The 13,469-nt window shown below is 39.6% G+C and overlaps 1 protein-coding gene across 1 annotated transcript in view; it reads left to right on the top strand.

The window, feature by feature from the left end:
* Positions 1 to 13,174, top strand: part of LOC115905083 (gamma-aminobutyric acid receptor subunit pi-like) — a 45,010-nt gene extending 31,836 nt beyond the window's left edge. The window contains exons 8-10 of the mRNA XM_030951169.1: positions 5,966 to 6,118; positions 6,994 to 7,187; positions 12,697 to 13,174. Of these exons, the coding sequence (XP_030807029.1) occupies positions 5,966 to 6,118; positions 6,994 to 7,187; positions 12,697 to 13,011 (662 nt within the window). The 3' untranslated portion in view covers positions 13,012 to 13,174. The remainder of the gene's footprint in view (positions 1 to 5,965; positions 6,119 to 6,993; positions 7,188 to 12,696) is intronic.
* Positions 13,175 to 13,469: the final 295 nt, after the last annotated feature.

The following is a 13,469-nucleotide window of genomic DNA, read 5'->3' as shown; positions in this document are numbered from 1 at the left end:
TTTGGGCACAGGACAGACCCTGTGTGTTCCCACTTGATAAATGCTTCTATTTTCACAGCAAGCAATAGCTAATTAATCTCAATTTCAATTTTTAGTCAGAGAAAGAAATAAAACATAATTTAAAACTTCATGCTAATTGGCTGTTGATAGCTTTTTGTTCCAGCATCTTTCCTTAAGTCTTGTACCCACTGCTCAGCCTTCCTGTCAAGTCCTTGGCAGCAGCAGGAATGAAGAGGCTCAGCTTGCTCAGGTCCAGTCTAAAGCTGAGTCTTCAGGCCAGAGGGCAGGGAGAGGCATGGCAGGCAGGCAGTCCCCACTTGGAAAATGTCAAGTCAACAAACTGGCATATTCAAATGGCATTATTTTGGCAGAACAGAGGGAAAGAAGAGACAGAAGCATAAATTAAATCTCTGCTCCTTGATGTACAAAGACAAGATATTTGCTCTGTTAAAAAGGCTGCAAAGGGAGCTGGCTGCTGTTCTTGTCTGCAGTTGCTGCCAGGGTTTGATGTCTGTCTCAAATCCTGCTTTAGCCTCCTTGGGCTAGAGGCCCCTCAGCCCTTGTGTGGCTGTGCAGGGTTGAAGCTCTGTGGTCCCCAGGCCACTGCCTGTTATCAGCTTCTCAGGGGGATGTCACAGCTAAGCCAGTGAGGAGTTGTTCTCATTTATAATTAGTGATCTGAAATCAAAGTGTATACAAAATACATATAGATTATATAAAGTTTGTGTAAGAGTGTGTGTTCATCAGTCATGGTCTCTTTCTAAACAGAAGCACTGCTTGCTTTGTCCTACAGGCTGATCTGCAATTTCCTGAGGTTCAGGAGATTATTTATTTAATAATCAAATTTTTCTAGGTTTTTCAGTACTTCTCCTTTTGAGGTATGGTGTGCTGAATAACTTCCCCTGCTCCCTTTATCTGTTCTTTTATTGGCTCTAATTGCTCTCCAGTTGTTACTTCTGAGAAGATATTCTTTGCCATACAGGGCTCACAAAGAATCCCAGAGGTATTCAGTAATAATCTTACCTGGTGAGTCTTCCATCAGCGTCACCTAAGATTTAAACAATTACCTATGCATGTCTATCTATTATCATTTCATGTTTAATTTACTTCTCTGAGGTCATAGCATCCCTCTTTGTAAACAAGCTTTTCCACTTGAGCTGATGTTTTCCATCATGAGTTGTTTCTGAGATACTTCTGCAACGTAGAACAGCTTAGAAAGAAAATCGGAAATTTTGAAAAAGTTACAGTAACATAAACTCATATAGAAATGCAATGAATGGAAATAATATCAAGGATATTAGGAAGAATTCTGTTATTAACTCCTCTGAAGTTCTTTATATCATAGACATAAATAAACCTCAACACTTGGATAAGTTTTGGTGGCATAATTTTTTTTCTGTTGTTTTGGGTGTTTTTTGTTTTGTTTTGTTAGGTAAGCTAAGTGGATAAATATATGTACACATATACACTACATGTTTCATTCTTAGGAAATCTGAATTGCAAACTTATTTTTTGCAAGGCATTTTCATTAAGACGAAACACTTGTTGAGAAGCCCAGCCTGAACTTTCATTTCCTTTAGTTCACCTCAGAAAAACAAGTAAGAAAAGGGGTAGTTTTTAAGATCTAGGCTATGAAGGGCAGAAGACTGTTTTTTTCCTCTGAGGGAGGGGCAAAGAAGCTGTAAGAACATATTATCAATTTATATTGCCACCCTTAGCATCCTGCAGCAGTCAGAGAATTGCATTTCAGTTGCACAACTTATTTATCATGTAAAAGTGGGGACATTCTGATTACTCACTGCCTATGTTCATTGTAAACAAGCAATAACAAAATTGCATTCTGAAAACTACATTTTCAGTGTATGGTTGAACCAGTAAAATCTATTTTAAGCTCTCCTGTACTCTGCCCTTAGAAGAGGCAAGATGAGAAGGAGATGATGCATTGGTAGAACTACACTGACGTGCTTGTGTGAGTTGTATATCACACATTTTAGCAGACACCCAAGGGGTTAGCATAAATAATTCATGAGAGAGAAAAGGATGCTCTTTGTGCCTGGCTGCACACCTCTGTGCAGGGCACCAAAGTGCTTCTTGCATAAAGAGTGATGTGGAGCAGTCTTTTACTGGAGCAGAGTTCAGCAGAAAGTCCACAGGAAGTGGTTGTGGGGAAGATGGTCCCATCCCAAAGCACTTAGAGTGGAAATCAGGAACTGCTGCCAGTATTTATAGAGAATCAGTCCTTCCTTAGTTACCTCTGCTGGGACCATTCACTGGTCAGAAATGCTGCAGGAAAGATTAAAGACGCAGCATTCTGCCATCAGCTGGGAACAGATGCCACAGAAAAATGGGAAAATCAGAAAATGAATGACCTAGGGTGAAAAGGAAGCTTGTTCAGGTTTATATATTTCTCAAGTGGTGCAGCAATAGTCATTGTTGATAGAATCATCAGTGGCAAGTCTATATAAAGTGTCTGATAATCAGAACTGTAAATTAGAATATCATTTTAAGAGCCAAAAGCCAAACCTCAATGCCAAGTTATAAAATGACACGAACCAGTTTTTATTGCCTTCAGAAAGGTCTGACTCAGATCTGGGCCTAGGCCTGCTCAGCTACTGAGAAAAGCCTCTGCAGGTATAAATTTATGACACTTTAACAATAGTGGCCAGCTGGACCTTCTCCTTTTTAGGGTACTTAGCAGTAGAGGAGGTTGGAGGAGGTATGGAGACTGTCATCTGCTGTTTGGAGTTGTTCTTCATCTACCAGTTAGAGCTACTGTCTACTTCTGTACTTCTGCTCTCTCATAAATTCTATAAAGCCTGCATTACTCAGCTGAATTTTCTTTTGCTTTGGGGTCATTAAGTAGAATACCTCACCTGGTGTGTTTAGAGTGTGTATATTGACAGTCATTTAAGTTTAGGTTCATCTGAGAAACTGTTACACAGAGCAATTCAATACTTTGATAAGTGCTAATGCTGTGCCTTTGCTGCAGTTAGATATCTGCACAGAAATTATTTCTGTCATGTTAACAAATTTAAATCAGAACAGTCTCACACTGAGGTGACATTCATCATGGGCCAGAAACTTGAAAACATATTTTCATTTTAATGCAAGTATTTTGTTGTCAAGCAAGTGGCAAACTTGACAGTTTTGAGGAGTTAATTTGAGCTGTACTTGAGTTAACTCCAGTAAAGTCAGGACTAGGATTTCATGAACCTGTTTCAATTCTGTTCTGGCTGATGGCACCATGGTCTCAGATGTGCCAGTCAAAGGCAATGAGATACAGCATTACTCTCTCATATGCAGCTCATGCAACAGGACCAGCAAATCTGTTCTTTTTAAAGATGATAACTTTTGCTACATGTGTGGTGTAGATGAAAAAGAGACTGCAATATTTCCCTATCTTCATTTTATCCCATTGCTCATTTCTTTAGCATGATAAGTGTGCACTGAATACTTTTTCTTGACTTCGGATTCCTTCAATTTATTACAGGAGGAGCTCTGATGATTTCTATATATAGGTTGCTTCAAAATTTCCATTATAAAAGCTCTTCTGAACTCTTTAGAGAAATGCTGACACTATTATTATCATGTCCATGATATGTCTTTGGATTCTGGCAGGAAGAAAGCCTTAAGGTTAGAGAAATGTCTCTTTTTTGTTTCCCAAAAAGCCACTCAGCTATAAGCTGTTACATCTCTATTTCTCTTTTTTCACATTACTTCAGAAATTTCTGACATCAGAAAAAATAATAACACCAGAATATTCAAAGGACTTGTCTAAACTTGGAAATTGTGACTGTGGCTTTTAAATCTGATATTTTGAAGTAACTTCACATGTATGCCCTTAACTTTTATACTGAGGTAAATAGAGATACAGTTGTAGGGCAGTAACAAGGAGAGGGTGTTATTGTATGGCTGTATTGGCTGTTTCAGAGTTTTCCTTCTTAACAATGAGTTCTTCTAAGGCTGAACCGCAGGAAAGCCCCAGGTGCTGCAGGAAGGATGGTCTGGTCTCTTCACTCCTCTTTGCTGGGCACATCCTTCCCTGTGGTCAGCTCAGAAGCACAGCACAAGCAGCTTTTGTGGAGTATCTGGTTCTCTTTCCCTGCAAGTGCTTTGTGCTGCAGCCTTTTGTTGTACAGACCCAGAGCTTTCCCTTTGCACCACGCTCATTTCAGAGCACGGAGGGTGCAGACAGAGAAAGTAAGGTCGCACAGTCATTGTAAGTTTTCACTGCCTGACTTCTGAGTGCTTTACTTTGGTCTCTATACACTCAAAATCAGTTTTGGTGAGCAAAATAGCATTGAAACAACTGTATTGGTAAAAGTCACAGCCTTGGTAGAGGTACACTGGTGTAATGTTCCTCTTTTCACGTAAAAATGTGATAATGGTGTCAAACATGTTTGTACCTCTTGCCTCATGGAGATCATTTAACTCAATATGGCAGAAAATTGAAAACAAGTTAATATTAGAAATTAGGCATTGATTCTTAGCAAAGGGAATTATTTACCAAGAGAAATGGTGTGTGTCTAGATATCCTCAGACTAAGTCTTCATATCTGTGTGAAAGGTGGGCTCTATTCCAACCAAAATTATTTAGTTCAAAGCAAGGGATGATTAAGGAAATTTAGTGGCTTGTGATTAGGGTCAGACTACGTAATGCAATTATTTCTGTTTTAAAAATCCTGTTATTGTTCTCTTGATGCGCTATATACAGTGCTTTTAAAAATTGAAATTTAGCCATCCATTTTCTCATCTGGGAGCAATAAGACATTTCTTGGCATCCACTGCTTGCATTTGAGGCTTTTAAAAGTGCTCTTCTTTGTGTCTCACACCTGAGGGATGCACAAATAGCCTGTCTGTGCCTATATTGCTGTTGCTGAAGTGAATTCACTGTTCTGCAGTTCTGTCCTGACTCACAGCAGGCAGCACTGGAAGCAGATATTGGTGTCAGAAAATAGGTTTTGTATTAAATAGCAGAAGCCAAAGCTGTTGGACTACAGAGCATTAGTCTCTCACTGATATTGCACTGGCATGCAAATGTTCAAATGATTTTGTAAAAGCTTAATAACACTTAATTTGTAACCTGGAACTTCAGAACAAGGAATCTTTTCTGCCCATTTAAAAAGCAAGATTTTGTTTTCCCGTAATGCATTGAACTGGTAACAATTTCAGGTTGTGTGCTTCAACACAGCCAATTTTTGCTCAGTTAGGGAGCTGGCTAAGAAATTCAGGTTTTGCTTATGAGTGTGCTATCCCCTCATGAAACACAGTTCTGTATTTGACTCTGTGATCAAAAGTTCATCTTCTGGAAATCACTGACTTAGAAGGAAATAATTTGAGCCACAGCAGTGACACTGCTCAGAGCAGCCCAAACACTCTAATGCACTAATACAAAGGAAAAATAGATAATGAGGATGCAAAGATACTGCTTGGGTTTAAGTGGAATGTAGGAGGTAGGTCAGCAATGTCAGAGCAGGTCCCCTCAATCCACATCTTGAGCAATAGTAAATGAAAACCAAAACAAACTGGATATGTGAGATAGTTAAAAGTAAGAACCCATGAAATGACAATCCTTACTGCTCTAGTTTGTACTAGCTCACTTGTTGTTATGAATAGCAGCAGCTAAATCCATATGCGATTTCAAATTTCCTTGCCTTGTGAAACATCATCTTCATGCATTGATGGATTTATTTTTTCCTTCACTAATCCTCATTTAATTTCCAATTCAAGGTGTCTTTAATGGATATGGTGACTGAATGTTACATATTTGATTGTTTCCTTCGGAGTCAATCAATTGAAGTTCGGAGTCTTCAATCTGAATTTTTCAGCGCCGTGTTTAATTTTTACAAGCTTGTTTGTTAAGTTTTTTCCACATTGTAGCACACCAAAGTAATACAGGTTGCTATTTCAAGGATCTTTTCAGTAATTACACCTTCACAATGTTTTTTTCCCTGCTCCTTCCACAGGACGTTACCCCAAACTTGTGTTTCACTTTGAACTCAAGAGAAACATCTTGTATTTCATATTAGAGACATATGTGCCATCAATCCTTCTGGTTGTGCTCTCCTGGGTGTCATTTTGGATAAGCCAGTCATCGGTTCCAGCCAGAATCTGCATAGGTGAGAAGGTGATAAACCAACCCAGACCAAGGGCTGGATCACTGAGACTCCTCCTCTATTGCACATACTTGGCATCCACGTCCTGAAGCTGCAAACACTTCTGAGTTTTATGGAATTACTTTCAGGGTTTGCCATACTCAGTGCATCATGTGGATTCCCCTTGAAGTATTGCTATTCTTTAACTAAGAAAAGTGCCTTTGGCAGCTACAGGAGGGAGACTTATAGGCAGGGGAGGCCGCTGAAAGCAAAGCAAAAAACTGTCATTTTGGAAATAATTTAAACATATTCAAGTACATGGCATGCACAGACAATAGTGAGGCTTTTGTGAGGTCTCACCATACATACTAATTAACACATGAATAACAAGAGAATTATAAGAGATTAAATATAATTAATTTCAAAGAAAGGATATTCTGAAAGGGAGAGAATGCAAATCAGGTTTGATCAGGCTGCAGGTGGGATGGAAAAAATACTCCTACAGAACAGGGAATAAAGAAGGATTTCACATTGAATGAGGCCAGTGGGCAACTACACTGAGAAAAATGATATCTGAATGTTTTAAAGGGACCTTTTGCATAGATTTGCAATAATAATGTGTTAATCATAATTATACATTCCATGACACCAAAATCTCTCTCATTTTAATTTCTAGTCTTCTCAGCTTTGCTAACATTTTCTGTTACTCTTTTTAAGCATTTAACTTAAAGAGTCACAAGTTAATTTTAAAGTCTTCTTCCTAAAACACGATCCATTAAATGCTGTGGCATCCTAGGAGTTTCAGGTCCAGGGAAAAGTCTCCTGCAGTAGGGCCCTTGCAGCAGAGGCCCTCAGTGCCATCTGTGTTATACTGGAACATATATTTTTCCATTCCACAGGTGTCACCACAGTCCTTACGATGACAACACTGATGATGGGAGCCAGGACTTCACTCCCAAATGCTAATTGCTTTATTAAGGCAATTGATGTGTACCTTGGTATCTGCTTCAGCTTCATCTTCGGAGCATTGTTAGAGTATGCTGTGACTCATTTCTGCACTCTGCATCAACTCAGCTCAAAGGAACTTCCAAAGGTAAATTAAATATTTGGTGTTGTCCTACAAACTGGATTTAAATTACATTTGTTAAAAAGAATGAATTATCTTAGCACTAATGGTAAATGTATTTAAGGTAGTTTCTTTTTTAGAATTAGGGCAGGGAAACATAATAATCTTGAGAAAAAGAAAAAATATTTGTATACCTGGAGCTTTTCTGGAAGAGACCAAACACACTGAAGCACTCTTCCTTCTCTCTTTTGGTATGGACTTTATGGCTACTTATAAAATGTTCTGGATGTCTCACAAAAATCACAGACATTTCTTGTCTCCCAGGCAATAGCATTAACTCACAGTTCAAAAACTGGGCTGAGCTTGGTGCCTTGATCCTACTGCAATATGGAAAAAAAAGAGTTTATAGCATTCCATTTATGAAACCTGCACATGCATGGAACATGGGTCAGTCTCTTGGCAGATGTCTTCATGTGCTGGGTGTATCAGGTCCCTGTACCTTTCTGCCCTCAACTTCTCTTTCAACGGCTGTCCCTGAAGCCAGACTGGGATCCATTTTCCCTTCTGCATCATTATTATAACAGGGCTTCTGTGGCTCTAAAGAGTTTCTCACAACTCTGAAATACTGTGAAATATACTCAAAATAAAAACGGGTGAAATCAACATAGGTATTTTTTGAGTCTGATGGTTGCTGAAATAATGAGGACAGGTTCATGAAGGGGTTTTGTCACATCTTCCATCTCCAGTGTATAGCAGTGCTTTCATAAGCAAGGAAAAATAAATCACAAGGAAGCTGAAAGATGATTGTCTTGCAGCTTTTAATTATGGAACTGAACCTAATATGCATGATAAAGAAAATTTTAAGCAGCTTATGAAATTTCTGGATTAATAGAAAAAAGTAAAACATGGAAAATGAGAATAACAGGAAGGAAAAAAAAAGGCAGAAAGAAGTTTGGTTGAGTGCTGTAGGGATAAATGTCCAGAAGCAGAAATATTGTTAACGGTTTAAGCCAAATTAGAACAGAGCATCACAAATTCCTAAGCAAAGCTCCTCGATATACTCAAGAACCAGGATACTGAGCTCAAGTGGAGGAGCTTCAAAATCTTTTGAAGATTGGGCAGTGTGTGGGTGGGTGGGGGGTTATGTCTGGATAGTTCATCAGCTAATATGCGATTTTGGCTGTTTGGATGAAAGATAGGTTCTGCAAATGCACAAGAATATGTTAAAAGCCATTGTTGGGTGAAGGTGTGTGGAGAAGACTGCAAAATGGACACATAGCTGAGCCACCCCAGTGGGTGTTATGAGATAACGTCTATCGGGGATTGTCCGCAAATGGGCAAACACTCATTTCAAGTGAGGATTTGAGTGGAAAGCCTATAAGTAATTTTTATTGGCAAGGTAACATCAGTGACAATTCCCTGTGAGCATATCTATCTTGTGAAGTAAGTGGTTGTCATTTTGCTCATAGTGTACAGAAAAAAAGCTGCTTGGAGGTTTGGGTAAGAAAGTAAAGTGTTGCAGTGCTTGGATGATTAAGCATCTTTGGATCTGTGAAGGGCACTTATGCTGTCCTTGCCTTCACCTGCCTCAGTCAGATTCCCTTTCATCTGGAGCAGGTACTCATGCTTGCAGATGGGGTGGACATGGGAACTTGTAGACTTCAAAAATGTGCATGGAAGTACGTGGAGGTAGATCCATAAAATCAGAAAGTTTTGTGATGACCTTAATGACCAAAAGAAATAGTCTTTCACTTCAGGCTTGTTTCCTGCCATCAGGAGTGAGCAAGCAAGCCAAATGCACTTCTTGCCCACACAAACATAGGGGTATAAGAGAAGGAACAGTTTTTTGGTCCTAGATCAGCTTGTGACTCTGTAGAATAAGGAAAATGCTTGTCATGTCCTTTTCCTACTGTAGCCAAGGGCAAACAGCGCTTACTGATCTGGGTGTTATGGAGAGCACATCTGACTTGTATTTCTCATTTCTTGTTATAAAAACAAAAACATCACAAGGGCAAAAATACCAGCTAAAATCTCATGTCACTGTCTAGCAGGTACTTAGCAATTTATGTGTGAGTATCGTCACTGTGAATGTGTTGTCCTCATTATCGTGTTCTCTTGTGGACACAGGTTAATTGGAAATCTCACGTCCCAGTTTGTTATTCCCATATGTGAGCTGATAGAAAATTTGCATTCAGAATTATGTAAATAAATGTAGGAGGTGAAATGGAAATGTCACCCTCTCTCTTGTATAGAAATTAGTTGTACTCACTTGCTTCCCGCTTTGCTCTTTGAAGAAGTTGGGCACAGGCATATCAAACCCTTCTGAAGCCCCTGACATCTCCAGTTTTGAACATAAACTGGTGAAAGAGCTCATCATATCCATGCTCTTGCAATGTTTCACATCATGTGAACCAGGACCCACAGAGACACCTTCAAAGCTAATGGCAAAAGCAGAGGAACCACCTGCTGCAAGGGAGGTCAGGCAGAATGTGCCATTCCCATCAGCTCCAGAGCGGCAGGCTGCTTCAAAGGAAAGGTTGCTTCTCCTGAGTTTCTTCTCTTTTGTACAAAGGCATTAATTGTGCCCTCTCAAAAAGCACAGAAATACTCCTTGGGTTTCCTCTGTCTTTTACCTAAACCTCCACTGTTAAGGCAGAATGGAGAACAGTTTGAAAATTGCAAATCATTTTATAAGTGTGATATTCAGCCTCTGTGGTATTTCCTCAGGCAGTCTTTATGAACACCACATAAGCTCCAGGTGTGCAACACTCTGGTTTGAAATATTTTTAAGCTTGAGCAGCTTTATTATCCAGTGAAAGTGACAACTTTCCTCTAATTCTGTTGGCTCTTGAATGCCAGCAAACACTTCACTTAGTGTAAACAACAGCCCCAGTATCAGGTGTCATAGACAGTGCTTTTTGGGTGATGTACAGCATCTTTCCTGAATGGTACCAATTTGGTGTCTAAACAGAGCCCTCCTTAGTGCCAGCTGCCATTTCCTCATTGACAGCTGGCATCCAGAGAAAAACCTAGTGTGACATTTAAAACTGGAGCCACAGCTGAACGCTCACAGCACAATTTCTTTTTTTGATACAGGGTAAACTGGCTCAGTCTTTCATCATGCTCAGCTCTTCATAGCAGTCTGGAAAAGTCCCTTGACAAACCCTCTCTATAAGACTGCAATTTTTATAAATTAGCAGGTATGGTTCTCTAGACTAGCTCTCTCCTTTCCAAGCTACATGAAACAGCACTTTTGCTGTAACCTCCCCTCTGTTTTGCAAGAGCCCTGCCTTGTTGCACTGCAGATAGAATCCTGTACATCTGCACTGCTCACAGTATTTTCTGCCTAAGTGAGAACTGCTCCTTGGGGAGCTGAAAGGAGTCAGGAACAGCCTCATAACACATCAGCCTCCTGGGAATCGCTCACATGCATTGTGAGGAAGGAGAAGTGGCACGTACACAATGTCCTTTCATGCTCTGAAATAAAACTAATTCTGAACAACCGATAGCCAGCCCTACCTGAGAGAAAAATAGACTCTTAAATTGAGCAATGCCCCAAATCCTGATGGTTTTGAAGTACAGATGTCATAATGAAAAATGAAAGCAGGGGAAAAAAGTCAGGACTCTTTGGTCAGGTTCCTTTATTTTATTAACCTTTGAAGTGCTGAGTGCATTCATTAGGCTGTTGCTCCAGTGCCTCATTTCAAGTGCCAGGCACTGCTGATAAAGGCTCCTCTGCCATCCCCAGCACTCCCCTCAGCTGCCTGGACCTTTTGAAGCAGAAGAGAAAGATATTTATAACAGAGTCTGGCCTCAAGTGAAAACTTGAGGTCTGAATTTTAGTACTACCCTGGGGATTGTTTAAGGTTTAGACTGGAGTTTTATGGATTGATCCTCTTAATGCTTTATAGGCAGATTTTTGTCCCAGCCTTCCAGAGGTGTGGGACGCCACGTGGAGGACGACCAAGGTTTTTTTGGTCATTGTATTTTTAGGATGATATGTGTATTGAGCTATGTTTATCTCTCAAATAAAATATCCTTTTTTTTTTTTTTAAATTGAAAGTGGAAAGCTGCATTAATCCCTTTTCTACTGCCATTTGTTCTGCTTCACTGATTCACAGCAGTTTGAGGACATTGTCCAGATTCCACTTTTAATTTTCAAGGGTGTCAGTAATTTTAGATGAAGAAGACAGGGCTCGTACTGTATACATGCACCCTGGACAGAAGAGCAATTCTGTACCAGCATGGAGACCACTTAGGTGGCTTAATTGGCTTTCTTTGACTTTAATAGCTGGGGTATACCTAAATGAGCTTTTTGTCTGGCTGCACATGATGATGTACATCTTAACCTTTTGAAAGTTTGTCCTTGTGTAAACTGTTTCTTCTCATGATGCAAATGGAAAAAAGCAAATTGGTCAGAAGAAAGAGATTCTGCATTCTACACTTCAAAAATAATTTTTTTTTTTACTTGTCTTACATTTATGCCACCTACTGATTAGGGGGGTAATAAAACTATCAGGAGAAAATAAAACTTATATATATGCCTACCTGAATTAAAATGACCCCTCCTCAAAATATACATAATAAGGTTTAGGTTAGATGCAAAATTGGAGCCAGTCTTTTGTAGCTTGTTTCTGTTGGTGTCTCTGCAATATCTGAAGCCAAACTCAATACCCCAGAAATTCCAAGGAAGTTTAAGAGCTGAAGCTGCAGCTGATGTCTAATCCTGTGTCCTCTGAGTCAGTAACAGAAAACCCACTGACTTCAAAGGGTGAAAATTTCATACATGGACTTTATGGCTCTGAGCCATTTCTAATCAGAGAAACAAAACCCACCAGAAGGCTTATACAACATTCTCCAAAGACCTGTCTTGATGCAGGGACGCACATAAAAATATTCTTAACCCGAGCATAACTTAGAACTCAAAGCATGGGTTTCAGGCCTTGACAGAAAGTATCACAAGCTATTTAGTATTGTCAGCTGTGGGTGGGGCTTGTTCCTCATTATTTTTAAAGTCACTTGATTTTTATTACAAAGCCCCAGGATGAGGTAGCCAGTTGCACACAAGGAGAGTGTCTTTTATCCTGGGGTGCTTGATTTGGGGTGCAGCCAGCTCAGCTGGCTGGTCTGACAGCTCCCCCAGCCTCTCCATCTCCAGGCTGGGGCTTTGCCTTCACACTTTCTGGGCAATAACCTTTGCCAGTATTTGCCCTGAGCAGAAGACAGTTTACTGTTGTGCCTTTCAGGGATTTGCTGCTATCTTAAGTAAAGTTCCTTGTCCATATTTGAACAAATCCAGATTGGCTTGACAGTGCTTCAAAAGTTTTTGCTGTATAGCGTTGCTTAAGTCAATGTTTTCCCCATAAATGGAGGCTTTGAGAGCTGAAGGGAGCTGCCTGGTGCCTGCAAGTGCTTGTCCTTGAAGTCGAGGAGTGAGACTGAGAAGGAGTCAGAGGAAAAATCCCATTTGCTGCAGCTCTAAATAAACAGGTGATGAAACATGCACTTAAGTACCTGCTGTTGTGTTCCCTATCAGATTATTGATGATGATGATGATGAAGAAGAGAAGAATGCAGTCCTGGCAGCCGTGACAAACAGTTGCAGTGCCCCTGACAATACAGACAAGACCGATTCAAACAAAAGCAAACAAAGCAGCATTGACAGGAAAAGGGAGAGAAACCAACACAGAGTGTGTAGTTCAGCAATGTCGGTAATGAAAAGACTTTTCTGTATCTTTGACTGCTTCCATGTTAAAAACCCTTACCACATAGACAACTACGCCAGATTCTCTTTCCCATTATCATTCATCATAATTAATGTGCTTTATTGGGTGTATTATTTGTATTTCTAAATATTTTATTTTGTAATATTAAAGTTTTGAAAGTGGACATGGGAGGGGAAGTTGCAGAAGAATGGAGAAATTACATTTGGATGAAGGGATATAAAAGGACATGCCACCTTTTCAAGTGTGTCTGAAAATTTTGTTAACTCACTTTTCTGCTTTTAAATGTCTGTCATCCAAAACTGGCTTTGTATTAGCATGCATGTCCCAAACTACTTATCAAAGGCCAATAAGTCCTTTGTTTTTTAATATTTAATGCCCAACTTTGTAAAATAAGTTATATTATACTTGTTTCTGAACTCCATTGAATAAATGTAAAAATGAAATGAAATGTTGTTTTCTGCTTTCTCTACTCAGTTCCTTCTAGTTTTGTCAATTATGCATACATTTTCCAGATTATATAAGAAAATGTTTAATGGCAGATCAAAGTGGTTTTGCTATGTAGCAAGAAACAGTTCTGAAGACAT

This window comes from Camarhynchus parvulus, chromosome 6 (genome assembly GCF_901933205.1).
Source record: "Camarhynchus parvulus chromosome 6, STF_HiC, whole genome shotgun sequence".
Classification (NCBI taxonomy): domain Eukaryota; kingdom Metazoa; phylum Chordata; class Aves; order Passeriformes; family Thraupidae; genus Camarhynchus; species Camarhynchus parvulus.
Note: the sequence above shows the minus strand (reverse complement) of the source record. Positions and strands in the feature narration are given on the sequence as shown.